The following is a 26457-nucleotide window of genomic DNA, read 5'->3' on the forward strand; positions in this document are numbered from 1 at the left end:
AAGAAAAAGAAAAAAATGGCTCCTAAATTATTAAAGGTTAGTTGGTGCCACTGGGTGTGCCCGCAGATAATCAGTGCTTTGTGCTGGCAGGAATAAAATTTATACTTGCTCTCACTGAGCTTATTTCTCCCAGGGAGCTTCTGCTATTCCAGGGTGAGAGATGGAAGGGAGTCCATCCCCTTAGCCATCCAGTTCTGCCCCAGAGTCAGCCTTCTGAATAGTTGCTTGCCTGGTTGCCAATGCAAGTCGAGAACGGTTGCCAGGTGATGCACAGGTACAAGAGCAAGCCTTTTGCAGGCTACTGGTTTTGGTGGACTCAATAATTATGCAATTTATGTAATTAGTTTCGTAAAAAAATTCAACAGCGATTGAATGTCCTTTTGGGCAGAAGGCAAACTGCAGTTGAACGGAAGCAGCACTGCAAGCGGCAGGGCAGAATGCAAGGCAATGCCTTCTCTGGCCCCTACCTACAAGGCAGGCGTGGGAAACCCTTTATTAGTCCAACTCTCATGTGCCCAAGACTCCCATCTGCCCATCCAATCATGGTTGATGTAAATTGCAATCCAGCAACATCTGGAGGCACAGAAGTCCCCCACCCCTGCATTAAAGGGAGAATTCCAGGAAGAACGATCTGTCAAATGGAGGATCCACCATAAGGAGACCATTTCCTTCCTTGCAACGCCTCTATCCCATCCCTGATCTCCCTATCTCATGATCTGGGTTGAGTTAAAGGGGCTGGATGCCTCTCCCAGCTGTTTCTGATCCAGCAAAACACCAGGTGAGAAACTGCTGTTTCAAAAGAACCCAGCTAACATCATCCAGATACAGAGGCGGATAACTTTTAAGTCCAATGCAGAAACGGGCTGAGTTAAAATCACCGCCTGTTGTTGCCCCAGGACTTGGGTATATGATCACAGGAAGCTACTCTCTACTGAGTCAGAGCACAGGGTCAATCTAGCTCAGAATTGTCTGCACCTGGGGTGAAGAACCTCAGGCCCAAATGTGCCTCCCCCAAGCTTCTCTACTCAGCCCTCACCAGCATGCTTTGCACTGTTTTCGCCTGGCTGGAATGAGCTCTTTAACACTGACGTGCCTCTCGCACTTGCCCGAATGGAGGATGACCTAGTGGATGAACTGTGTGCAGAAAATAAGCCTGCTGCACAAAGGTAAAAATCTGCATGCATTGCTCCGCCCACTTTCCCCTCTGCTCCCCACCCCAACACTGGCATGTGGCACCTGGGAAGGCTGCTAAAATAAAGGAAGTGAGCCCTTTGGCTGAAAACTGTTTCCCACCTCTGGAGACGGTGGGGACTGAATTTGGTTAGCGAAGCAATTGCTCTACCAGCGACCCACAGCCCTTCTCTTAAGACACAGAAATGAAGCTGCCTTATACTCAGTCACACCGCTGATCTGTCCAGCTCGGTGTGTTGTTTATACTGAGAATCTGTTTTACATGCAGAAGGTCCCAGGTTCAACCCCTGGCTGGGAATGTCGCTTGCCTGAAACCCTAGCAGGGGTAAGCAAACTTTTTCAGCAGGGGGCCGGTCCACTGTCCCTCAGACCTTGTGGGGGACCGGACTATATTTTGGGGGGAAAATATATGAACGAATTCTTATGCCCCACAAATAACCCAGAGATGCATTTTAAATAAAAACACACATTCTACTCATGTAAAAACACACTGATTCACGGGCCAGATTTAGAAGGCAATTGGGCTGGATCCGGCCCCCAGGCCTTATTTTGCCTACCCATGCCCTAGAGAGCTGCTGCTGGCTAGTAGAGACAGCATTGAGCTAGATGGTCCAATGGTCTGGTTCAACGTAAGGCTGCTTCCTACGTCCCGCTGTGACTGATGTGCACTGCCTGGGGAAACTCAAGTGCTTGTGGGAAAACTGCCCTTAGGGGGCCATTCCCAGTGTTCTCTTTCGGGGGGCTCCATGATAAGCTTCCCAAGGGGTGGTGGAAGTGGCTCAAAGCTCCAGGTAGGCACTCTCACGATAGGACAACGAAAGGGGGTCCTCACCACTATGGCTAGGGACTGCCATGCTGTTGGCCAACTGGTAGAGGCGCTGCTGCTGTTGCTGTTGCTCCTCGAAGGTGCCATGCTCATTGAGAGCGGACATCATCCTCCTGTAGTGCTCCTCGGGAGTCATCTGAGTCACGGCGCCCTCCAACAAGGGAGTGTGTGAATTTTCTGAGAGGAGAAAAGATGAAACATGAAGAGGGCGTGTATTCATTTGTTGCATTTCTATCTTACCTTTTCCTCCAAGGAGCTCAGGGTGGTGGACTGGGTTCTCCCCACTATTCATTTAATCTGACTAAACATTAGGAAGAACTTTCTGATGGTAACAGCTGTTCAACCGCGGAACGGACTACCTTCAAACAGAGGTTGGATGGCCATCTGCAGAGGGTTTGACTAGATGACCCTTGTGGGTCCCTTCCAACTCTAAAATTCTGTGATTCTATGAAAACGGCACTGAAAATAGGGATCACGTATAATTGCCCCAATAACCATCATGAATCACCATGAATGGCCAAGGAAAAGGACTTCTGGAGGCACCCATAGATAAAAATCAGCCCATCCCTGGCTCCCAACCATTTCTGCCACCCGTTCCCCCACCTCACCCCTGAAACAGTAAAGGTGCCTCCAGGTTCTTGCTGCAGCACACGGTGGAAGATTAAAAAACCAGGCCTGGAGACGTTTGTTTACTGTAAGCAAAGCTCAACAGTAATTACCATTTTCTTGTTTTGGCAGCTTCCCTCCAACACTGTTTTATCTCTGATCATCCCCACAGGCTGAAGCTTTTCATTACTCCAGAGGAACTCCCAACATCAGTGGTAACATTGCGGTGCGGGGGGGGGATGGGGGAGAGCAAAGGCAGCAAGTGAGTTGGGGAGGGTGACCCCCCCCCAAATGCATGGGTGTGCATGCTGCAGAGCTCCCATCAGAACAGTTGGCGTGGTTAATTGAATCAGATAACGATCTATTAAGGGAACTGCTTTGATTGTGCCTTGGGCCGTGTACCCATGTGCTTGTGACGGGCACCGAGGCAGCTGGCTTCTGAAAGCAGAGCCCTCCTGGCCCAGGAGGTGATGACCAGGCAGATGCAGAGAAAACCCTCTTGCTTGTTTTTTAAAAAATGCGTCAAGGCTCCAAACCCCCCAACCCCCAAACCAGAATGAGTGTGAACATCCAGGTGGACAGCTTTTGATGAACTCTACTAAAGGGCATCACATCCTTTGCTGCAGAGGGAGGGTGTGTGGTGCCATTATGGGGGCATTCATTCACTTCCTAACATTTTATACTCTGCCTTTCTAGGAAGCATTTAACAGAGCTGACATACGGTTGGAGTAAAAGATGCCACTGTCACAACCCTGCCTGCTTCTGATGCAGGGCTAGATGACCTGTGGCTCTCTGGACACTGCTGGACTTCACCTCCCATCACCCCTGATCTCTAGGTCATGTTGGCTGGGGCTGATGGAGTCCAAAAATGTCTGGAGGAAGCAAGGTTGGGAGATGAGACAAAGCCAATACACTGGGTTCTCTGTCTTCATTGGCCAGTGCCCCTTGCCTCACTGGCAGATTCCAGTGCCTCTCTCTCAGAAGGGTTTGTCTGCATACATGCCATGTTTAAAGCACATGGCTTCTGACCCCTGCCCCAAAGAATCCTGCAAACTGTAGTACACCCCCTCACAGAGTTACAATCCCCAGCATGCTGAACAAATTACAGTTCCCAGCATTCTTTGAAGAAAGATGTGTGCTTTAAATGTATGGTGAAGACCCAGTCTAATTCCTACCCTCCCATCAGGTCAGGACACCTTGAAAAATTGTAAAAGGAAATCTGTATCTTTACGAAGTGCTTCTCCACCAAGGGTCCCACTCCATAAACCAGAATAGCCTGGCTTCTCATGCACCAGGATGAGAAATCTCCACCTTGACTTGACACACATAGCATTAGGAACCCAGGGAACAATGTCAATGAAAAATGCTATTACCGCTTCATCGCCATCATTTAAATGTGTATCCCACCTTCCTTCCCAAAAGGAGCCCAGAATGGCAAATGCACAAATGATAAAATAAATAAAACATCTTAAAGACAATTCCAACAGAGATGTAGTCCGGGGGGGGGGGGGGTGAAATGTAAAAAAGGCTTGTTGAAAGAGAGGAAGGTCTGCAGGAGTTGAAAATACCACAGAAAAATGGTGCCTGTCTAATAATTAACAGGAGGGAATTCCAAGGGGCAGGTGCCACCACACTAAAAGCCTGATTCCAGCGCTGTGTGGAATGGAATTCCTAAGAACTGCAGGAGGCCCTAAACTGCAGACCGTGGTGGTCAACTGGGTATAGAAGGGGTGAGACGACCCTTCATATATCCAGGTCCCAAGCTGTAGAAGGGCTTTATGCACCAGCACTGTGAACTTAAGACTTCAACCTGCACCTGGCACTAAAAGCCGTGAAGACCTGTTGACTCTGGAGAGGAACGAGGAGGGGTGGCCAAGAAGGGAAGCGCACAAAGGGAGCTTTGCCCATGGTGGAGCAGGTGGTCTACACCCCAGGGAAGGAAGGGGGAGCAGCCGCAGCTTTGGAATTCCCCTTCTTTCTATTCCTGCCGCCGCCATCCGCCGCCGCTCCCTGCTGCTGAATGACAAGGCCTCCCACGCTTGCCCGCCCACTTGGCTCCCTGGAGAGAAAGCTCAAAAATGCACCAACTGTCTCAACTCTGCTGTTCCCCCACCACCACTCAGAGCCAAAGCTTGGCGGGGAGGGAAGGAAGCCAGGATTTTGGGAGGGGGAAATCACTGGAGGTTTGGATTGTGTCATTGCTTTCGGCTGGAGAAAAAGATGCGGTGGGTGCAGAGGAGGAATCTGTCCCAGAGAAGATTTCAGGTGCAAGACGGAGGGAAGCAAAGTGCAGAGAAAGGCAGGGGTAGGTGGGTGGGAGAGTTAGGATGTGATGTGTGGAAAGAACCCAAGGGAGATTTCTTCCCGCTCTGCCACCCATCTCAGCCCTGCGGCTCTGCTGTCTTGCTCTGGTCTTTAGCGCTGACGGGTTAAAGCCAGGCGCTTGATCCCATCAAATCTCCAGACGTCTCCAGGTGTGACATCAGGACTCCGGCTGAGCCACTCAGAGGGCGCAACCGAGACGGCAGCAGCTGCCCTGGCCTTCTGCTCCGCCTGGCGCACAGATGCCGCTCGGAGGCGCCCGTCCCCTGGCATTCCAGCTCACATGACAACGGTGTGTGAACTCTGCCAGCACCTTTAACTGGCGCTTCACCCCCCACAATGTGAGAACACTGTGAGAGCGGGATGCCGGATTAGGCGGGTCTTCAGCCTGATCCAGCTGCTGGACTGTTATTTTCACTCCTATATGTGCCTCCCCCTATCTAAGAGTCTACTGAAGATTTATACAGAAGTAGCTTATTCCTTAAAATGGGCCACACAGTGCATAGTTAAACAATGGAACCAGCTACCAGCTAGATATGGTGAATGCCACCAGCTTGGATCAATGGCTATAAAGCACAATGGCTGTGTTCTCCCTTCACTCTCAGAGGAAGTATGCTCCCCAGCCCTCTGTCCATTTGCCAGCCCCGAACCTAAAAGGTTTTCACATCCTGTATACCTGAAGGAGCGTCTCCACCCCCATCGTTCAGCCCGGACACTGAGATCCAGCACCGAGGGCCTTCTGGCGGTTCCCTCATTGTGAGAAGTGAGGTTACAGGGAACCAGACAGAGGGCCTTCTCGGTAGTGGCGCCCGCCCTGTGGAACGCCCTCCCTTCAGATGTGAAGGAAATAAGCAGCTATCTTCTTTTTAAAAGACATCTGAAGGCAGCCCTGTTTAGGGAAGTTTTTAATATTTAATGCTGTATTGTTTTTAACACTCGATTGGGAGCTGCCCAGAGTGCCTGGGGAAACTCAGCCAGATGGGTGGGGTATAAATAATAAATTTATTATTATTATTATTATTATTATTATTATTATTATTATTACACAGGAGAAGAGGGAATGGGAGACCTTACTGGCTACCTGAAGTGAACCAAAACAGACAGGCAACCTGGATTCAGGAACAGAACTTTGGATGGTTATGAACAACTGCTTAAGGAGAAAGCAGGTTGCTAGTCCTCACTATCGTCAGAAGGCTTCAGCTGCTCTTGCTTGGCAATACTGCAGCAACCTGCCTACCTGTGCCCCCTGCCCCCACCACAGCATCCAATCTGATGCCCTACTACCAAGACCCACAAACCCCAGTTTGCACCTGGCACAGAAATTGAGAATTAGAGCAGTGTGAACATTCCTGTCTACTGGATCACATAGGAAGTGAGAGAACTCTCCTTGACACTGCAATTCCCCTGCCCCACCAATGCTTACATTAGCCTAGCTCAAAATTCCTCCAATGTGTTGAAGCTTCTCCTGCATTTATTTTTGCTTAAAGAAAGAGTAGTGGGTGGAAAGAGACAGACCCCATCTCAACAATTTTCTCTCTCTCTCTTCAGTCACCAGCCCCTTAATAATGCAACTCCATTTCCCATCTCCTGTGGAATCTGGGGAGTTGATCTCCACACCTGTGTCAGAAGTGAGGATTTTATTGGCGGGAGACAAAGAGGAGAGAGTCAGGAGTCTTCTCCTGGGGCGGACACTTCCTCCACAACCTGCCAGTGCGGCTCCTGTTCTGGGCCTCCAATACGCTCCAATTTCCATAACAGAGGCAAGAACGTTCTGCTCAGTTTGACAGCAGGCACACCTGGACAGCCCCTGATTCTGCTGAGGTAGGGCTGGTGTTTGATCTCCAGAGGAGGAAAGGAAGAGAAGGCTACCTGCTTCACAGCTGGAAGATTTGGAAGCCCCTACAGGTGTCTCCCCTTCCCTCTTCCCTGGGTAGGAGAAAGGAGATCAAAGCAACTCATCCTGTTGCTTCTCCACCCTTTTCCAGAGAGAATGCAGCCATGGCAAGTGTCAGTGGGCTACACTAGGGATAGGCATATCTGTCAATATTGGCTTCATTTTCCCAGTCTTAAATTAAGTTCCCCACATTCCCACCTCAGTTTGAAAACTGTAAGCAATTTCCAAAGCTAATTTATCAGCTCTTTAGTTTGGATTTTTCTTTTTACTCGAGATTCCTGCATTGTAGGGGGTTGGACTAGAAGATTTTGGGGTCCCTTCCAAGTCTACAATTCTATGATTCTTCTAATATTCACATTTTCCTGTGTAGTTTTATCTAATGTACCCATTTTTGCAAAGCAATTTTGCCTAATATGATGCATTTTTCTCTCTATAATTTTCACTGAAATATGCATTTACAGGCACCCATTGTACCCTATCACATGCATTTTTGTATGCATGACCCGGCTAGAGGACTGCGTTGCAAACTTCAAAGAAATTTGAATTTCAAAAGATGGCTACGTTTCAAGTACCATTTCGAAAAGTGTAAATTTGGACGGTTCGCCTTTAAATGCAAACCATATCGAGTTTATCCCATATCCCTAACTATAAAATACTAATAATGCTGTATTGCTGTAATAGGATTGCTGTCCCCTCTGATGTTCACGCTTCAGGGCCAGAACAGCCAGGTGGGGAATTGACGATTATGGCAGAAAGGGGGTTGCAGAAGCAGTTGTCAAGGTCAGTGCAGCATTATCTGGTTCATAGGGGAGGTTGTTTTAGGGCAGGAACACCAAATAAAGGAAGGGGGACTCAAGAAGGTAACTATCTCAAAATGCAGGATATTCAGGATATTCAGCATATGCATACAAACTCACACCCTGTAAACAGGGCAAAGAAACCCTTGACACGAGAAGCACTGTCAAGTTGCAGTGCAACGAAAAAATGATGGGCTTTCTCACACAGCACCAGGCAATCAGTTTATGGAACCCTCTCTCAAAAAATGCTGTTGTTTAGTCGTGTCCGGCTCTTCATGACTCCATGGACCAGAGCACACCAGGCTCTCCTGTCTTCCACTGCCTCCCGCAGTTTGGTCAAACTCATGTTAGTAGCTTCGAGAACACTGTCCAACCACCTCGTCCTCTGTCGTCCCCTTCTCCTTGTGCCCTCAATCTTTCCCAATATTAGGGTCTTTTCCAGGGAGTCTTCTCTTCTCATGAGGTGGCCAAAGTCTTGGAGCCTCAGCTTCAGGATCCATCCTTCCAGTGAGCACCCAGGACTGATTTCCTTCAGAATGGATAGGTTTGATCTTCTTGCAGTTCATGGGACTCTCAAGAGTCTCCTCCAGCACCATAATTCAAAAGCATCAATTCTTCGGCGATCAGCCTTCTTTATGGTCCAGCTCTCACTTCCATACATCACTACTGGGAAAACCATAGCTTTAACTATACAGACCTTTGTCGGCAAGGTGATGTCTCTGCTTTTTAAGATGCTGTTCAGGTTTGTCATTGCTTTTCTCCCAAGAAGCAGGCGTCTTTTAATTTCATGGCTGCTGTCACCATGTGCAGTGATCATGGAGCCCAAGAAGGTAAAATCTTTCACTGCCTCCATTTCTTCCCCTTCTATTTGCCATGTCCAATAGGGTAGATGACTTTAAAGGGGGATGGACAAATTTCATGGAGGATAAGGCTCTTTGTGGCTACAGGTTATGGGAGCAAGGAGCTCCCATGGTCAAAGGCACTATATACTGGATGTTAGTCGCTTGGGATGAACAGTGGGAGATGGCTAACTGTGCTCATGTCCTATTAACTGTGCTCATGTCCTATTTGAGGGCTTCTCAGAGGCACGTGGCGGTGCGCTCTTGGAAACAGGATGCTGGGCAAGATGGGCATTTGGTCTGATCAGGCCAAATGCTCATCTCGTCCAGCCTCCTGTTCTCACAGTGGCCAATAAGAGGGTCTCAGGTAGCCCATAGGCAGGGCATGAAGGCAGCAGCCTTCCTTCTCTGTTACTCATAAGTAAAGCCCTGCTGGATCAGGCCAGGCCAATGGCCCATCAAGTTCAGCATTTGTTCTAACAGTGGCCAAATGTTGCTAGACTACAGCTAGGGATGCCAGAGAATTCTGTCGGAAATGGAAATAGGAGTGGATGTCGACATGGTTTGCTTATTCACCCGGGGTCAAGAATGGAAATCACTTAAGTTAATATGAGCAGTGTATAGTATCATCATCATCATCATCATCATCTGTTGTTGTTGTTAAGTTTGCAACTTTAACTAAATAATTCTGTTTCCTGCATTGTTTTTTATACTTCCTATCTACTGAAGTTAATTATGTATTTGATTCTATAATTAACTGCATTCGTTTCAGCCATGGTGGATAGCAAATTATGTAGGTTTTAGTGGAAGCTGAACTGCAGCAGAAAGGAAGCAGTCCAGATTGCCATGAACATTGCACAGGATGGAAACTGCTTCCTCCTTACCCCCCTTGGTATATCTGGCTGGAAAAGGACACAGATGGACGGACGGGGACACACACACACACACACACACACACACACACACACAGAGTCACTAGTCAGCCTCACATAGGAGAAAGAAAACCCTAGAATCTATTTCATTTAAACTTCTGCAGGTTAACTGGAAGCACAAAGATCATTCTGACCGATCTCACACCAGATCTGATAATCTGCTGCTTCAGACTAAAACTGTCCATGTCAAAGAGAGTGTGGTGGGATTGGGGGGGGGAGGAGATGCCAATCTGGGCAGAAATGGAGGTGTGGGGGAAAGGGAGGTCTTATTTGGGGTCTGGGATAAGCAGCATTGATTCCGAATCCAAAAGCGATAGATAGTCAGGTCTCGGGAAAGCCTGATTAAAGCTTAGCTGCCTTCCTTCTCCAAGAGATGGATTAAACTGCTATCACCTTGATTAATTTTTCAGAGGATGCAGCTGTTAAGGGGGGGAGAGAAGGGGGAGAAGGAAGAGGAGGAGGAGGCAGGAGTTCAGAAACAGCCTGCAGATGGATAGCACAAGCGTATTATGAGCAGCATTTTACAGGTTAATACCACTGTTAGGTCCCCTCCGATAAGCTGGCTGGCATCACTGTCTTCCTTGGTAGCAAAATGCATTTCAGCATCCTACCTGGATCCTATTGGAATATTGATGTCTGCCTAATTGCAACTCCAAGGAGGAAGAGAGGGAGAGGGAAGCAGAGGAGGAAAAAGGAGAGGCAGGCTGGGGTGAGGAGTGGGGGAAATGGTTTCACAGGCTCGTGGACAAGAGGAATGTGCACTGGAAAACCAGATTCTTCTGGGATATTGTACTGCCTTTGTGGTTTTGGAGCTTCTTCCTAGGCTTCTGCAAGTGCCCTGCAGAACAGAGAACCCTGAGGTCTCGGTTCATCACTTAATTGCATTCCTTCTCCTTTTCAATAAAGTTCCCAACTCTTAGCATTGTTAAGATAAGATACAAAATGAAAGCAAGATAAGGGGGGGAAATACAGTATATATAGTCCTTATGATGGTGAAGCTAAGATAAAATTAAAAACAAGATACGGTTAAAAACAAAGTTTCTAGTCCTTATGACTGCAAAGAGAAGATTAAAATAGAAATAAGATACAAGTAAAGTTTCTAGTCCTTATGATTGTGAAGATCCTGCCTTGCAAAAGTAACAAAGCTGCAGTGACTCCAGCTCTAGGAACAACAGGGAGTAGGGAGACAGATGCTGCTGGCTCCTTCTCCAGATTTCCCTGTCTCTCTTCAAAATGCCCAGAAGCAAATCTCCTGGCTGCTCACAGAAGCAACAGAACTAACATAAAAGCACAGCCATCCTTTTGTTATCTTATGCCTACTTTTCATAGAATCATAGGAGCTAGAAGGAACCTCAAAAGGCCATCTAGGTGAACCCCTTGCCAATGCAGGCACTCCCCTGCTACAACTTCCCCAACAGGCAGTCATCCAGCCTCTTCTCAAAAGCCTCTGTCTAAGGAGTGTCAGGCACCTCCTGCCATCAGGAAGTTCTCTCTAAGGCTCAGTTGAAATTCCCATGCATGTCATTTGAACCCGGTTCCAGCCCTGCTCTTTGTAGCAACAGTAAACAAGTTCGCTCCATCATCTAAGTGGAAGACTTGAAAACAGGTGTGGGGAGGTAGCCTTTGGTCCTTCAGAGGCTGCTGAGCTACAACTCCCATTGGCTGTGCTTGTTGGGGCTGATGGGAGTTGGAGTTCAGCAACATCTGAAGGGCCAAAGGTTCCCCACACTCAGGTGCATTAATGACAAAGTTTCGAACAAAGATGTGCTCTCTCAAGCCCACATTCGCAGTATGTTTGCACTCCTGTCTCAGCAATGTCTACACTGGCTTGGTCATGTCCACAGAATGGAAGGCGGAAGGATCCCCAAGGACGTGCCCTACAGAGAGCTGGCTTCTGGCACCAGGTCAATTGGCAGACCAACTTTGCACTACAAAAATGTTTGCAAACGTGACGTGAAGGCTAGTGACATCAATTCTGCTGTGGGGGAAACCCTTGCAGATGACTGCAGCACCTGGAGACAGACAGTCAGGTTACACATCCATAGCAGTGACCAGAGGAGAAATGACTGCTGGGAGGAGTGCAGAGAGAAGGAACGCTATGGTGCATCTGCAGCAGCACAACCAGATGCCTTCATCTGCCCTAGCTGCAACAAAACATGTCTCTCCTGCATCGGTCTCTACAGCCACAACAGGCACTGCAACCTTCCAACAGTTTGACTTCTCCCCCAAAGGAACACTCTTCCATTGTCTCCTAGTACAGACAGATGCCAACAACTCTCAGTAGAAATAACATTGGCTGCATCCCTTTGAAAATAACAGGCAGGATCAATTTAGGTCCATAAATTTTAACGGGTCTAGATGCACCCCAGGATCTCCTGTCCCCCCCCACCACTGCCTAAAACTTTGGTATCAACAAACTGGAAGGTGAAGAAGGCATCTTTCTTAAGCCTTAGTGCCCCTTTGAACTTTTGAATGCATGGCAAGGTCATATCCTGGCACTTTTTCTAGCCCACAGTAGAGTCCTGCTGCAGAAAAGCCAAGGAGAAAGAACAGGACCTATAAGTTGCTGCTTAAAAACTTATTTTCACAGTAACTGTTAAGGCAAAAACCTTTCTGACAACTTGGGCCCCTCAATCAGAGTGCAATCTCCATCAAGGTGTGTGCTATTGACTGCTAATTAGTTTTGAACTTAAAACAAGGAAACCTCTAGGGAACAGGGACAGGGCTGTAGCTCAGTGGAAGAGCATCTGTTGTTTTTAATGTATAATTGACTTTCTTCAGTAATGTTTTCTTCTGGATTACTTTACTTCATTTTTTTAATGTAGGTTGCAAACTGCTTTGAGATTTTTTTTTATTAAAAATACAAAGCGGTATAGAAATTTAAATGAATAATAATCCCCAGATTCTCTAAGTAGGGCTGGGAGAGACTCCGGCCTGAAACCACGGAGGGCTGCTGCCAGTCAGTGTGGACAACACTGAGCTGGATGGACCAATTGTAGCTTAGTCCTAGAAGAACTACAATTCCCAACAACCTTAAGAAACTACAGTTCCCTGGATTATTTGGTGGGGCAGAGGAGTCATTGCCTTAAATGTACGATGTGTACACAGTCTCTGCCTCTCTCACACAGGAACCTGGCCTCGTACTACCCCATCTCTGTGCTGCACGGCAAACCTGCTTTTGAAACTTAGGGGCTTTCAAAAGCAGATTGCAAATATGGCACTGGGCATGTATGCAGTTCTGCTCTTCAAAGAAATAACTGTAATTTTAAAAATCCTGTTGATCACGCCCAACTCCCCCGAGTGCGACTGAAGTAGCTGTTTGTATTCCATACGAAAGTCTTGAAAAGAAAATGTTTTACTATAAAAACCCAAACTCACAGGCAGGAGGGAGCGGAGGGGGGAAGAGAGAAAGAAAGGAAAACACCAAGGAAGGAAATGGAACATAGTAATTTTTGTAATCTTAACTCTTGCTAAGCAGACAGGGGGCGGGGGAAATCTTACAGAATGATGTTCTCATCCGGTACTAAATCGTTCATAAAGGAAGGAACTTACCCAGATCTTATCAAGTCCGGGGGTGGGAGCAGGGTGCAGGGGTCAGCATAAATTAAGAGCAATTCAAGTTAAGGGACACCTTCCGTAGCCAGCTTTTATGAAAGGAAACTGCAGCAGCGGCATGACTCGGGGAGATCCTGCTGCTTCCCCCCCCCCCAAACTCCTCTTTCTCCATCATAAACGCCAACTGTCCCAAGCTTCAGAAAGTATTATGGGTTTTTTTTTAAAAAAAAGGAACCTACCTTTTGGGGACTCACTTCGAGATTTCTTGCTCTCCAGGGGACACTCGCTGCTGCTGTTGGGTGAACACGCTCTTCTCTTTCCTAAAACTTCGTCTGGAAGAAAGGGGGGGGGGAGGAGAGGGAGAAAGAGAGAAAGAGAGAATTAGATAGAAAGGCACACTCTTCTTTCCATCACCGCCACCCTTTCATCCAGAGACTTTGGGGGGCATGTTGAACACACACACACAAATCTGGCTGAGCGAGGGAGGAGGGAGGGAGGGAGGGTGGGTGGCGGAGTGGAAGTCATATTGAGCTCACGGATATGCTTTCCTAATCATGCAGCCCAAAGGGACCCGGCAACCCTTCAGCACGCTGATCAATGGCCACCGTTTCCAGCCATAAATTTGGAAATCTAGTTTATTTCCTTACTGAACTGCATCATTTGATCGGCCGCCTTTCGTCCCCCGGGTGTGTCCTCGCTTTTCATACCCTGATGCAAAACAGCTGGGGTCTTGGCGGGCGGTTGGGGGGGGGGAGAAAGAGAGAGAGAGAGTATTCACTTCCCCCTTCTCTCTCACACACACAAGCACCCTGCTCTTCAATCTTTCTTCACAGTCTCTCTCTCTCTCTATCTTCACCCCTTCGCTCTTGGCGAATCTTCTCAGCAATCTTCTCCCCGCCAGACTGTGCGAGAAGCACTCAGCCTCTGCATCCGTGCAGTCCTAGCAAGCCAACGCAAAATATCTAATATACAATTACAACATCTCTCTCTCTCCCCCCCCACCCCCCTCCTCTCTTTCTCAATCCCCCCCTCCTGCTTTTCCCTTCTCCTCCTGTACAGATTTAAAAATCAATATCCTCCCATAATAATGCTGTGGAGACTGTTTGTCATCGTCGCAAGCATCAAATTCTCATCTATCAAAAAGGCTCTGCCTTAAAGGGACTGCAACCCCTCCCCCCCCCCACAAAAAACACCCTGTGCAAAACAAGTATCATATTTTGTGTGTGTGTTGCAATTCTGAAAACGCTCAGAACATCACTTAACAGGAGCAGAACTCTGCTTCCTGACAATTTCAGCTGCTTCTTTTTTTTTTTTTTAATGTAAACAACCCCCAACCAAGCTTCTGGTCCTTATGACTAATGAAATCCCAGGAGGCAAAGTGGTGGGTTGAGAAATGGGCTTCAGCGTCTCATGTACCTCTGTGCCCCCCCAACCCCAACATGACCAAAACGAGAATTATGCACAATTATGTTTAAAAACAATGCACACAAAATAAAATTCATGCCATTTTGCTCAAGTCGTTTAATTTATCTTTAGATGCAGAACTGAGCTTTTCCTGGCATGGAATTCAACTTGCTCGGGTGGCATTTATTTATTTATTTAAGCACAAGGTCCATACAGCTCTTGTGCATATTTCTTTGCAACTGGTCATGAACCACATGAAAAACTACCCTGCTTGGATTGCGGGGACGTTGATTGTATTGCTGGTAGCAGTCCTAATTGCCTGCTGTTCAACAACCACTGTGTTGCTCAGATTGGGCAGCCATTGCAAATTAGGTGAAACAGTATCTCTTGATGGAACAGTTTCTGTGAGTGTGGGAGTATGTAAACTTTCCTGTGGATCAGAACACTTACATCAGGGGGGAAGTTTTCCCTCTGCCACAGAGTTTTGGGCAGCGAACCCTTTTGCCCTGTTTTTTTTCCCCCTAATGGCTGGCAGTTTTGTTTCTTTGGACTGATTTTTGAACGAAACCTTCATCTATATAAGAATATAAGAAGAGGCTTGAAGCTGCATCAAGCCAATGGCCCATCTAGTCCAGCATCCTGTTCTCACAGTGACCAACCAGATGCCTGTGGGAAAACCCATCAAGCAGGATCTGAACCCAAGATCTCCCCTCTTGCAGTTTCCAGCAACTGGTATTCTGAAGCATTACTGCCTCTGCAGTTTGCTTTTTTAAAAAGGAAAAGGCTACTGAAACCTCTCCCCCACCAACTAGGGATAGCTGGTTCTGTCTGATTCTCATTTTTTTTTTCCTATCATGAAGTAACTTCTCCCCTTTTCCATATCAGTTTGCGGAAATCCTCATGGAAAATCCATCACCGTTTTAGTGCGTGTTTTTCCTATATTGCACATTTACATGTACACACATTTTTGCAAGGGGATTTCCCGTGATGTGATGCAATTTTTGCACATTCTTTTGACTAATACATGCATTTTATGCACCCTTCGCCCTAACATCATGACTTGGCTGGAGGACTGCTCAGAGAAATTGGGAAAAGTGCAAACTTCTGAGGGTGGCTGTGTTTTGGCTTCTGTCTGGTTTTCGGAAAGTGCATGATTTGGGAGATACTTCTTTTAATGTGAACTTAATCAAATTCCTCCCTCATCCCTGCTAACAACTGAGATGCTGACAACAAACTTTTTGTTCTTGTTTTTATTATGCATTTTGTGTTTTTATGTTGCGTTTCACCCTGAAATCTACGAATGAAGAGTGGTATACAAATTTAACAAACAAAATAACTACTGAGAGTCAAGTGCTTTTTTTTTTTTAAGGCCAGTCTGAGGCTTAGCCTCTATGGGAAACATGTGAGTGTGAGAGCCAGTGTGGTATAGTGGTTAAGAGCAGTGGACTCATAATCTGGTGAACCGGGTTCGATTCCCTGCTCCTCCACATGCAGCTGCTGGGTGACCTTGGGCTAGTCACGCTTCTCTGAAGTCTCTCAGCCCCACTCACCTCACAGAGTGTTTGTTGTGGGGGAGGAAGGGAAAGGAGAATGTTAGCCGCTTTGAGACTCCTTCGGGTAGTGATAAAGCGGGATATCAAATCCAAACTCTTCTTTGGGGTATTTCTCCCTGCCTTGCAAGCTTGGATTCTACCGAACCTGGACATCCCGCTGACTGGCACGTGCAACACACTTGCCCCTAGAAACGGCATCCATGACAACAGGACGGTTTTTGCCCTATGCCCCACCAGCGTGGGGCTGGCTTCCACCCTCCCTAAACCGTGAAAGAACAATGGACCGGCAGGTGAAAGGCGCCCAGTTGGGGTTTCGTGCCATGGCATGCAGTTGGCTCTGCCCTTTGCTGGCAGGAATCAGTAGAACAAAGGGAGGAGGGAAAGGTCATGGGAATTACAAGGTGTAATTTAAACAGAGGGCAAGCAGTCAGCAATTGGGGAGGGGGAGAGAAGGAAAAGTGCTTGGAGCCTAGAGACTCAGGAGCCAACATCTGACTGCTTAGTTTAAAAACACTGTGCAATGTCCTGCAACCGGCAGGCCCTCATTGGGTCTTGCTGCCCCTGCTGGACTCCTCTGCCCACAGTCCCACAGCCAGAAGGAATGCCTTAGGTGTGTTTTGCCCTCCTAATATAGGAACTCCTCCCCCGCCCCACACTCTGCAAAACGCCACATGCATTTCCACTCCTAAAATGGGCTCAGTGACGCTAGTCCCTATGGGAGTGGCGTAGCCTGCAAAATGCCCAAGGTACATTTTCAGTACTAAAATAGCCCCAATGACGTTAGTCCCTGTGGCAAGTTCCCTTCCCCCACCCCCCAAAGTCACCCAGCCTGCAAAATGCATTGAGAGTTTTCACTCTTAAAACAGCCTCAATGACGCTAGTCCCTATGGGAGGTTTCCCCACAGTCCCTTAGTCCACAATATGCCCTTGGTGTGTTTTCATTCCTAAAATAGCTTCAGTGATGCTAGTCCCTATGGGAGGTTTTCCCCAGTCCTATTGCCTGCAAAAAGCTTTGGGTGTTTTCACCCAACTATGTTAGTCCTTAACGGGATTTTTTTCTCCACATTCCTAGCCTATCGTTCTCCACAACTCCCATCAGCCTCAACAAGGATGGCCAAAGATGGCTGGAGCTGTAGTCCAGAAACATTTGAACATTTAAGTTTTTTCAATATTGTTATAAATTTATGTGATATCTCTTTATGGTACAGCAATATATAAATATTTTAATAAATAAATAAACACCTGTAGTTAGGCAACATCTGCTCTAGATGAAGTAGAATATAAAACATGAAAAACATACACAGCACAAACTAAAGCAACAACGCAACCAGTTAAAAAAACAACAACACTGGTAGAACTGTAAAACAACAAGAACCTCAAATGCAAGTTTAAGCTGATCGCAGAATCAGAGAAAAGGTATCAAGCAAGCCTTTACACTACAGCATTCCACAAATTGTAGGGGGAGCCACCACCAAGCAGGCTCTCGTTGCTAACTTGTGCTTCAGAATGTTTATAAGCGCAAACAGCATCAAAAGCAGAATGGCAGATAACCACCCCAATATCACCATGAGCTCAAATCTTAATGAAAGCACCACAAATAGAACATCTGGAGAGAGCTGAAATGGTGAAGGAAAGCCTTCTTGGAGAACTTTGTACATCAACATTCTGGAGAAGACCAATTGTTAGGCAATGAGCAATTTGAAGACATTAAGGGCTCTGCCAGACTGATGTTTCATTACTGGTATATTCTGAAACATGTTCTTGACAGAGTAATGGTGCATTAGTGATGGATTTATCGTGCTTTTGTTCTGTGATGCTTCCACATTATTGCCATCCGACAGAGCTAAAGTGCAACAAATATGGGACAAAAATAAACCAGACTATTTGTGGATAAAAAGTAATGAAATTTCAGCAGCAAGTTACAGGATACGCACTGATGGAAATGAAGCGCAATGTGACAGGCGCAAACAGTATTGAAAAAAGGATTGTGTGTGACTGCCCTGATAGCATCAAGAGCACAAATCATCATGAATGTGCAATAAAAAGGATATCCGGAGGGGCCCTGATTCCCAAGGTGTGGTTTTATTACACGAACAGCTTTGAGACGCCTCCTCCAAAGTCTCTTCGGAGAAACACAGCAGAGGCGGGGATGGGGGTGGCTTGCTTTCACAGCCTCCTCCACTGCTCACCTATAACGAGGCCGTTTACAAGGAGGTGTGCAGACATGCCCTGCAAAATTCATTTTTACAGCCTGTGTCGGGTCATAAAAAGGTGGTAAAAATTCATAGTATGGAAAACAAGCCCAGCTGTTCGTCTTTGTGGTGGAAGAAAGAGATCCAGGTTCATTTTGCAGATGATGGATGCATAGAGGACAGTGCTTGGGCGAGTGGCTGGGGGTCGCTTACTCTCACTTGTGTATATGCCAGTATCAAATGGTTAAGATACACGCCTAGTGTCAGTGCCAAGCTAACCAGGCCTACCTTTCAGGCTACGCATGAATGAAGACTGTGCTTGAGAAGTGGGTAGGGTTTTCTCTTTCTCGTTACAAAATAATGTATCTGTACAGTTCAAAAGCACGCCCCAAAGTGCTAGTAGATAAATAGGTACCACTCCTGTGGGAAGGTAAATGGCGTTTCTGTGCGCTGCTCTGGTTTCGCTGCTCCGTTGCGCCAGAAGCGGATTAGTCATGCTGGCCACGTGACCCAGAAAAACTGTCTGCGGACAAATGCCAGCTCCCTCAGCCTATAGAGCGAGATGAGCACCGCAACCCCGGAATCATTCGCGACTGGACTTAACTGTCAGGGGTCCTATTTTTTACATGTAAGTATTGTATGGTTAAGACACAGGCCTGGTGTCAATGCCACACTTAACCATGGCTGAATTTGCACAAGCTATGCATATGCAGAGGATGGTACTTGGGTGTGTGATAGAGTCTCTTTTACTCTTATCATTTCAAAATGACTTTTGTGTATATGTAGGCACCAATGTCATGCTCGGTGTTAATGTCATGCTAACCAGGGTTTACTGCTCCCCCACATCTCAACCTCAGCGTGCAGGCCTGTTTCATGCCCTGGTTAAGAAAGGAACTTCGGCTAGCATTAATCCCTGGAATCTCCAAGTAAAGCTGGTGATGTCCTCCTCTCTGAAACCCTAGAGAGCTGCGGTTGGTCAATGTAGATGGGTCAATGGTCTGATTTGATATAAGGCAGCTTCCTATGCTCCTAATCTAGAGAAAGGGTTGTAGCTCACTGGCAGAGCATCTGCTTTGCATGCAGAAGGTCTCAAATTCAATCCCTCACATCTCCAGGTAGGGCTGGGAAGGTCCCTGGTCTGAAACCCTTGACAGCCACTGTCAGGCAGTGTATAGAATGGTACGCTGGATGGATCCACGGTCTGACTCTGTACAAGGGCAGTTTCTTATGTTTCTCTGTAACAAAGCAGATCTCGAAAGCCTGAAGTTTTCTCTTCCTACCATACAGTACATGAGAATCTCTTTCCCCCCGAAAAACTTACAGGTAATCCAAGTGCTCACTATCATGTTCTGGGGACACAACAAAGCCAAGAAGGAACTAAGGTGAAAACTGTTTAGAAAGAAGACTTCGTCCTTTAGTCCACAGGCATTTCAAGGTTGATTCATTTTCTCAGGGTCAAGAGTTCATAAATAAATCAAGGCGGTTGGAAGGGGCTCACTGAGCATTCACAGACTGAAAACATCCTGAGTTTCAAATGTTCATAAATTTGTTTAATCCAAGGCAGTTGGAATCTGCTCATCTCTATATTATGCTCATGGTTTCTGATTGCCTTTCTGCCAATTTTGGTTTCTTCTTCTCTGTTTCGCATTTTTTCCAATATGCAGTTCAGTTCTCCACTTTTCAGCATCAATTTGTGGTTTATTTATTTTAAAAGTCCTCCTGAAAATTCACCAGCAGTTTAGTATGAATTTCTCCTAATATACACCTTTTCGCAAGGAGTGTTTGATTTATTGTATTTCTATGCCGCTTTCCATTCAAATCAATCTCAAAGCGGCTTAAGAACAATAAACAACAATAACATGATAGAACATCACAAATACAGCATAAATCAAATAATATAATTAATGAACTATCAATAAAACACTAACAATCTATAAAACATTAACGAAGTAGCAACTAAAAATAAACATCACAATTAGCAAAAGTAATATTATATTATGAACAAATCAATACAGTCAAATATACATGCATTTGCAAAGCAATTTCCCCTAACGTAATGCATATTTGTCTGCTATTTTCATTAATGTACTCATTTTTATCCACACTTTTATTCATTTTCGTACACATTACTTGGCTGGAAAATTCCACTGCAAAATTCAGAGAGGTATGACTTTTGCACGGTTGGCTGTGTTTCAGTTTGTGTATTTTTTCCGGAAAGTCTGAGTTAAGAGAAGTTTGCCTTTGAATGCACACTGAATAGAATTTCTCTCCCATCCTTACTTTCAGGGAAGGGCCCAGATTCCCTGACACTAAATGAACTGTGCTGCGTGAAAGAGTACTTTCTTTTGTCTGTACCGAATCTTCCATAATTCAGATTCATTGGATGGCCACAAAGTTCAATACTATCAATGGGAGAAAAACTTGCCCACTTTCTTCTCACAATACTTAATTTTACACACCTTTTACTTGTCCCCAAGGACCAAAATGTGTGGTTATACAAACCAGGAACAGTGCATTCTTAGCACACAATTAGAGAAGAAAAAGTGGGGTCCCCAAGTTTTGAGGTACAGTGGGAATGGGGAACCTCAGGTGCGGGGGCCAAATCCCTGTCTATTTGGCCCTCGTTACTCTCCTCAGGCAATAAACCCTCCCAAGTTACTCTCCTCAGCAGCTTTGTTTTTTACACACACACAAACACAGTGTTTTTTGCCTGGCTATAAATGCATCCTCGAAATCTGATAAAGACTCTTGCTCGCCTGGATAGAGAAGGCTGTGTGTGTGCAAACTAGCCTACTGTACAAAGATGAAATTCCCATTTGTTGCTCTGCCCATTTTTGCCTGGCACTATCATGTGGCCCCCAGAAGGGAATGTGGCCCTTGGGATGAAAAAGGTTCTCCTCTCCCTACCCCTGCCTTACTGGGAACTCTGCCTGTACCACCACCTTAGGCCCATTACTCGTCTCCATGGAGAACCACAAGGCCAGAGCCACTGAACTGACGCATCCTCAGATACCCGGCCTGACAGTTTGGCGATGACCATTACCATTTCGTTTTGTCAGGGCCTCGGCCTTTTCTGCACCACTTTGAAGGCAGCAGCAAAGAGATAGCAGCTTCCAGGGGAGCAGGCAGCAGGAGCCGTTCCCTGAGCGTCGCTTAAACGTCCGACCGCACTCATTCAGCCCCCACCGGCCCGTGACAGGCTTTGACAGCCAGACTCCTTAATTCCTTTTTCTTATTCCCTTAATCTGTCATCTTTATCAGGCCGGGGAAGTGCCAAGCAGCGTGCAGGAGCCCCAGCCCCGATCAATCTCCACATTACAGCTGACAGAATGGTGCTAATAACTTATTGATCTCGTGTTTGCCGAGCTCCGCCGGGGCCAAAAAGCCTGCCATTGATTGGCTTGAGGGAAAAGGAACCTCTCGGGCTGAGCGCCGAGCGGAAAGCCTTCAAATTGTCTTCTTCCCAAGGAGCTCAAAGACAGAGTGAGGGGAGGCGAAAGGGAAGGTAGGTGGGAGAGGAGGGAGAGATGGGAGAAAACTCTCTCTCACACACACGGTAGTTTCGGGGTTGAGAAAATAATGGGGAGAAAAGATGGGAAAGGAGAAAATTAGAGGCAATATTTTGTAATAAGGGAGCCACTAGATTCATGGAGGAGAAGCCTGGCAATGGCTACTAGCTAGCTGGAACGGCTATTTTCTCCCCCACTCTTATCAGAGGCAGTATGCCTATGAATGACAGTTGCTGGGAATTACAAATGCTATTGTGCTCAGGTCTCGTTTGGAAGCTTCCCCTGGGGATCTGGTTGAGAACGGGGTGCTAGACCGTGATGGACTTTTGTTCTGATCCAGCAGCCCAGGTTTTCTTATGGTCTTATTCAGCATACCCTCCAAGGCTTACTTTAAAAGGAGGTTACACAACTTTATAGAGGGGAAGGCTAGCACCTGGCTATAGGCCACTGTGGTCCTGTTCCACCTCCGCTGTTGGGAGGCAGTATACCCATGAAAACAAAGTTTGTGGGAATTTCAGGTGGGCAGACTGCTCATTGGGGCACTGTGACGACAGGGTATGCTGGGCAAGATGGGCCCTTGGCTTGATCCAGCACACAACTTCTTACACTTCTAGGACTTTGGTACGTTTGACACACAAATGTGTGTGACATGGAGGAATCACTACAAGATGAGTTTCTCCCTCAGTACTCAAGGTAAAACTTGACTTATCAAAGTCCACCCCACCTCTCACAGGCAAGTGGCAGGTTTGAGGAGGCTCTTGAGATGTGATGGGACCACCTTCTAATTGTGTGTCCTCTTGAGGTTCCCTGGGGATGGGCAGGCTTGTTTTGTGGTATGCTAAGAGTGGCTCCCTTCCATTTTTTAGCTGCTATACAGAGTGTCATCTCTCCTCCAGGCATCCACCATTTTGTTTTCCATCCATGATGACTTGGGGACATTTCTAGTCCCACCTGGAGATGGTACCCAGGACACCTTCTGCATTCAAAGCAGACAATCTACCACTAAGCTACGGCCCTTCCCTTAAGACACAGGAAGCTGCCTAATACTGAGTCAGACCACTGGGACCATCTGGCTGGCAGCAAGTCACTGGGATTTCAGGCAGGTGACATTACCAGCCATAGCTGGAGATGCTGGGGATTGAAGCCAGGACTTTCTGCATGCAAAGCAGGTGTTCTACCACTGAGCCACAGCCCTTCCCCACAGCGGAGAAAGTGGGGAGAGAGATAAATGCAAAACACAAGAAAATGGAAGAACAGAATTCTAGAAGTGAAGTGTGAGGAGGAAGGGAGGGAGGGGGGAAGCCAGGAATGAGTGACTGGGAAATTGAAAATGGGTGGTGGTGATTTGCACTGCAAAGTCTCCCCTGAGTTCTTAATTGGTTGGGCTCTTCCCCACCCCCACGACGCAGCTGCTCCCTGGCCAATTAGTTTCCCACTGCTAGAGAGAGAGCACAGCATCCACGGTGGAACAACAAGTCCTCCTGGCAGCCTGTTCAATACCTCTCTTTTGCAACTGCGGAGGGGGGCAGGTCCCTGGTTAATTTATGAGCTGTGCGGTCACATTACCGGCTTAACCCTTACATCTCAGCGGCCTTCAGGCGCGCCAGCGGACTGGGCCCCCCTTGCTCAACTTCAGCATGTCACGATGTCAAGTCCATCCAGGGGAGCAAAGGAAGCTTTCTCATGCAGAGGCATAACCACAAAAAAGTGCTGGAGGCACAGAATGCAAGAAAAATGAGAGGATAAGGTTCTTAAAGTGCCCCCTCCCAAGTTTATTGTAGCTGTTAATGCCCGACACTCAGCTGCATGTGACTAGGGAACAAAATTCAACGTATTTCCCCCCCTGTACTGTTTTAATGAAAGGAGCTGCTCCAGAAGAAGGAAAGCTTTTAATTACAATAAACTTTAAAGGTAAAGGGACTCCTGACCGTTAGGTCCAGTCGTGGACAACTCTGGGGTTGCGGCACTCATCTCGCTTTACTGGCCAAGGGAGCTGGCGTACAGCTTCCGGGTCATGTGGCCAGCATGACTAAGCCGCTTCTGGAGAACCAGAGCAGCGCACGGAAACACCGTTTACCTTCCCGCCGGAGCAGTACCTATTTATCTACTTGCACTTTGACGTGCTTTTGAACTGCTAGGTTGGCAGGAGCAGGGACCGAGGAACGGGAGCTCACCCCATCGCAGGGATTCAAACCACCGACCTTCTGATTGGCAAGCCCTAGGCTCTGTGGTACTTTTGACAAAAACCCTGTTGTCTTTCTGGTTTTCTTATACTTGGATGGCTTTATAATAAGATTATGGCCCATCTAGTTTAGTACTACATATACTAGCAGCGGCTATCCGGGGTATCAGGTAGGGTGCCTTTGCCCAGCACACAACATTCCAAGAACCTCTAAAGAAAACTGCTGGCTGAAGAATCAGCAGGCATGAGCATTCCTCTCCACTTGTATTCCATGACTGGGCATCTGCCCAATTTGATCAAAGGCAGCGCTCCGTGAGCAGAGAGATAATAACTCAGGTTATCAGATGATAACCGCTATTATGTGAATAACTCCATATGCCAATTCACCCGTGCTCTAGGAGAGGAAAGCAAGGAAGTGATCTGCTTATATGAAGGAAGCAATTTGCTTGAAAATGTTTCCCAACCTCTTAGGATCCCAGATTCAAGAAAACCAAAACAGCATAGAAATTGATCGTCCTGCCAGTTTGAAGAAGAGGGGGTGGGGAAACACAGACTAAGTAACTGGGGGAGGGGGCAATTTAAATCACCCCCATCCTCAGTTTAAACAAACACCAGCCACAAGAGGGTGGAAAGGCTGTCATTGGTTCTCCTGTTCAAACAGCTCTTCCTTTTGCAGCAAAAAAGGCAGCAATGACTGCCTGAGATGCTTGACCAGGAAGGAGTTGGCTTTCTGCTCAATTTCATGTGATGAGCAATCAGTTATAGGTTTTCTTTTAAATTAAAAAATAATAATAATTAAACTGGGAAGGTGCAGTCAGGTAGTAAAGCAAAAATCATACTTTCACCTCCCAAGTTGCTCCTTTTTCCTCTTGGATCCCAGAAGAGGAAAGCGCAGTAGCCCAGTGGTAAAACACCTGCTTTGTATCCTGGAAGGATGCTGCCAGTCAGTGTAGGCAACACTAGCTAGATGGGCCAAGGATCTGTCTCAATATAAGGCAGTTTCCTATTTCATATGTGAAGGGCTGTAGCTCAGGGGTAAAAGGGAGTTACAGTACAGCGAGACTTGTTTGAGAAAACAAGGACGGTTAAAATCTGAGTTATGAATTGAACAATAGCGAAGAAGGCAGAGACTGTAATGAGGGCAAAAATCTCAAGACATCTGGAACATGGGGAGTCCCCTTTTGAAATTTTTTATAATTGGAATATATAATTGGTGGTATTATTTTTATATTGTATTTTGAAATGATCTGATTGTATTTGTCATTAATTGGAGCACCAATTAATAACAAATGAAAATTAATGACAAATTAGTGGTTGGAGCACCTACTTTGCATGCAAAAGGTCCCTTAAGACACTGGAATATAGAAAGCTGCCTTACCAAGTCAAACCATTGAGTAAATCTAGCTTAGCACTGTACTGGCATAGTCCTTCCAGGTCTTCAGACAGGAACTTCTCCCAGCCCTACCTCAAGATGCTGGGGATTGGATCTGGGACCTTCTGCATGCAAAGTAAGTGCTCCAACCACTATGCTATGCTATCCCTCTTTCCCTGTTGCTTGCTTGCCTGCCTCCTCCTTCTCTCCCATTCCTGCCTCAAGTATACAAACTTCCCTATTTGCATGCATATCCTCCTCCGCCCTCATGCCAGCCAGGCATCAACCACAGCCCATAACAGACTCTGCACTCCTAATACGCTCTTCTATGGGGTCTCCTCTGACCTTGTCACACGGCTCTAGGTCCCATCCTGCCAGAACTATGCTTCATGCTCCCCGCATGCTCTTGTGCCCATGTGCCCAGCACTGACAACGTTCAGAAGTTCAAATAAATAATTTGGAAAGCTGTTTCCATTTGGAAAGCCAGTGAACCAGATCATGGTAACAGAAAGCAAAAATAAACTTAAAAATGGCACCATGACGTACCTTTTAGCCATTGAAGTCAAAGTCACTGATTCTGGAGAAGTGAAAAGTTATCTAAACAAAAAACAAAAGTTACTGTGCCATATCCCACCCCTTCCATGTTGCTTCATTTCTTTCCTTCCTATGATAATCACCTGAGCGGTCTCAACCAATCAGCAACCATAGGCTCAGGGTTCATGATCCAGGATCCCATGGGGGATGGCTAATAATAAGAGTCAAGACTAGGAATAGGGAGATTCCAATACAGTGGTACCTCGGGTTACATACGCTTCAGGTTACAGATTCTGCTAACCCAGAAATAGTACCTTGGGTTAAGAACTTTGCTTCAGGATGAGAACAGAAATCGTGCTCCGGCGGCGCGGCAGCAGCAGGAGGCCCCATTAGCTAAAGTGGTGCTTCAGGTTAAGAACAGTTTCATTTATTTATTTTTTTAGATGATATTTATTGATTTTCCAACCATTTAAACACAATAAAACAGAAAAAAGAAAAAAAGAAAAGAAAAAGCAAAGGGAAAAAAAAGAAAGAAAAAACGTAAGATTAACAAAACAAGACGCAAACCATTTAAAACACAGAACAATTTCAATATCTTAACTTTCATTCCCTTATTTCCACAACCTCCTCACACCTCCCTTTTCGTATTCCACTTCTATTAATTGTTTCAGCAATTCCTTTCCATCTTCCTCTGTTTTCTATCCTATAATTATCTTAACATATTCTAATCTTATTTTTCCCTTTAATAC

The 26457-nt window shown here is 46.4% G+C and overlaps 1 protein-coding gene across 11 annotated transcripts in view; it reads right to left on the reverse strand.

Moving 5' to 3' along the window:
* The window catches only part of SAMD11 (sterile alpha motif domain containing 11), a 297706-nt gene that overhangs the window by 45433 nt on the left and 225816 nt on the right, over positions 1-26457 (reverse strand). For all 11 annotated transcript variants that reach the window (XM_081016053.1, XM_081016051.1, XM_081016046.1 and 8 more), the window contains 2 exons: positions 13202-13294; positions 2024-2194 (listed from right to left, as the gene is read on the reverse strand). In XM_081016053.1, the coding sequence (XP_080872179.1) occupies positions 2024-2194; positions 13202-13294 (264 nt within the window). The remainder of the gene's footprint in view (positions 1-2023; positions 2195-13201; positions 13295-26457) is intronic.

This window comes from Podarcis pityusensis (assembly GCF_964106645.2).
Source record: "Podarcis pityusensis genome assembly, chromosome: 8".
Lineage (NCBI taxonomy): Eukaryota > Metazoa > Chordata > Lepidosauria > Squamata > Lacertidae > Podarcis > Podarcis pityusensis.